The 2,205-nt window shown below is 44.8% G+C and overlaps 1 protein-coding gene across 1 annotated transcript in view; it reads right to left on the bottom strand.

Annotated features, from left to right (window-relative positions):
- AplD (adenylyl cyclase) overlaps window positions 1–976 on the bottom strand; it is a gene marked incomplete at its 5' end in the record, with an annotated part of 26,650 nt that extends 25,674 nt beyond the window's left edge. Inside the window, 1 exon segment of the mRNA NM_001204733.1 lies at window positions 840–976. Coding sequence (NP_001191662.1) covers window positions 840–976 — 137 coding nt within the window.
- Window positions 977–2,205: the final 1,229 nt, after the last annotated feature.

Below are 2,205 nucleotides of genomic sequence, written 5' to 3'. Positions count from 1 at the left end.
GAGAGAGAGAGAGAGAGAGAGAGAGAGACACACACAGAGAGAGAGAGAGACACAGAGAGAGAGAGAAACAGAGAGAGGGGGGGGAGGGACAGAGAGAGAAGGGGAGAAAGTGTGAACTAGAGAGGGGGAAAGAGAGAGGAGAGAGAGAGAGATAGAGAGAGAGAAAGAGACAGAGAGAGAGAGAGTGGGAGGGAGAAAGCGACATACAGACGTACAGATAGGTAACTTCTCTGCCAAGGAGGACAAATTTTAATCTACGAAGTATACTCACACACTTGCACGCACATTCTCTCTCTCTCTCTCTCTCTCTCTCTCTCTCTCTCTCTCTCTCTCTGTCTCTCCACTATACTTCTGTATTTAACAAAATAGATTTACATTAGGTCTCTAAAGTATAGTAAGTCATGATACAATACTTAATACTTTAATTTTCCACGATTTCGCCGCAATTAACTTACGATACCTTTTCATTTGGGCACAACTTTTAAAAAATTAGTTGAGCTTATGGTACGCAGTTTTGACACAAGGTGCGCATCAGAAAACAGTGTAATATATCTTCACATTTCAGAATACTTCTTGTACGAAGACCTCTTCGAAACTTTCAGTACTTCTCAACAAATCCATTTTGACAGACTGCTATGCAAAGCGTACGGATCAGACTAACAAGTAAATCTCTTAGGAAAGAGGTGGCACAGAGTTCTCCACGTCGTATGGATACGACAGTAAAGCACGACGTATCGATAGGGTAAACATGTATTTTAGTTCAAAAATATCGTATTTCTAGTCACGATAGTTCTGAAACCCAGGCCCGGTATTAATTAAGCTGTGTAGCCCGTGCTCACCTCGTTGCCCTGCTGTCCCTTCAGCTGTTGGCGCAGCTGCTGTAGGATCTCCTCGGGTCTCTCCAGGGCCAGCTGCTCCAGGCCAGGGATGCCTGTACGGTTGGGCTTGCGGCCAGTGATGAAGTACGTCTTGATATCTGGGGACCGGGCGGTGGGCGGAGGGTGGAGGTGGGGGGTTGGTTAAGTGGTGGTGAAGGTGATGATGATGGTGGTGGTGGTGGTGGTGGTGAAGTTGATGGTGGTGATGATGGTGGGGGTGATGGTAGTGGTGACGTTGACGGTGGGGGTGAAACTGGTGGAGATGAATATTTTGATAACGACTCCAAATAATGTTACGATTTTCATAGAGCAGAGAGAATATTAAATGTGTTTCTGACCTCATGGCCTTGGCAACTCAAAACGGCGAAAGATGTCAGATAAAACCTTGTAATTCTGAGGTAGCGAAATGCCACAAGGTGAACGCCCACAATGTGTCACATGAGCCGCTGTTCCTGGAACAGGCTAGCTGGGAGCACCGCAGAGGAGATATCGTGATGTCGCCTTGCCGACAACACTGAGAGGCCAATAATCATGAAATTTTCGATGTGTCGATACCAACAGCGCTTTATTTCTTTAGTTTACACGATTAGGGTTAGGCAAAGATCATTCATAACAAGATAGTCCACTCAACCAAGACAAGAGTATGCGGAAGTCATTGCTTCAGATGGCACTGCAGTCTTTGATTTGAAGCTCTCTTTCGTTTCTCTAGAGGAAGAATAGGAATAGCACAGCTTGTTAGTTTCGCTTTAATTGTTGCTCACACAAGTAGGGTAACTCTGTTCGCAAAGTCCACACTTTTTCGAAGAGGGCGCCAGAGGATTTTGATTTTGAGGACACTCTTCTAATTGGCTCAAAGACAGGAGTGAACTATCTTGTTTTCTTTGGGTTAGGTGTAAGGTGAGGGATAGTGTTAGGGAGAGGGTTAGGATAAGGTTTGGGAGAGAGTAAGGATTTTAATGGTATCATCATCATCATCATAATCGTCTCCATTCATCTAGCTGTATCTAATTCTGTTGGCTACGCCGCGGTAGACGAAGAAATCAGATAAAACAAGTCAAACTTTTAAAGAAAACAAAACTATTACGGGTTGTTGGCAATCTCTTCAAACAGAGTCCCAAATGCCATTTTCAGCTTTCTAAAAAGCACAGGACTAAGATCAAACAATAACTCATCCGCAAACGAGCCAGATCAACGGCACAAAACTGCTCGATTTACTTGTCCCGCCGCATCCTAACACAGGGAGAAATTCTCCTTCTGTCTAGTCAAACATCTACAAACATCTACGGTCCTCATCTCGCCTCCTCCTCCCCCCTCTACGTGTTTGTCA

This window comes from Aplysia californica, unplaced genomic scaffold (assembly GCF_000002075.1).
Source record: "Aplysia californica isolate F4 #8 unplaced genomic scaffold, AplCal3.0 scaffold00064, whole genome shotgun sequence".
Lineage (NCBI taxonomy): Eukaryota > Metazoa > Mollusca > Gastropoda > Aplysiida > Aplysiidae > Aplysia > Aplysia californica.
This window is presented reverse-complemented; position numbering and strand designations above follow the sequence as displayed.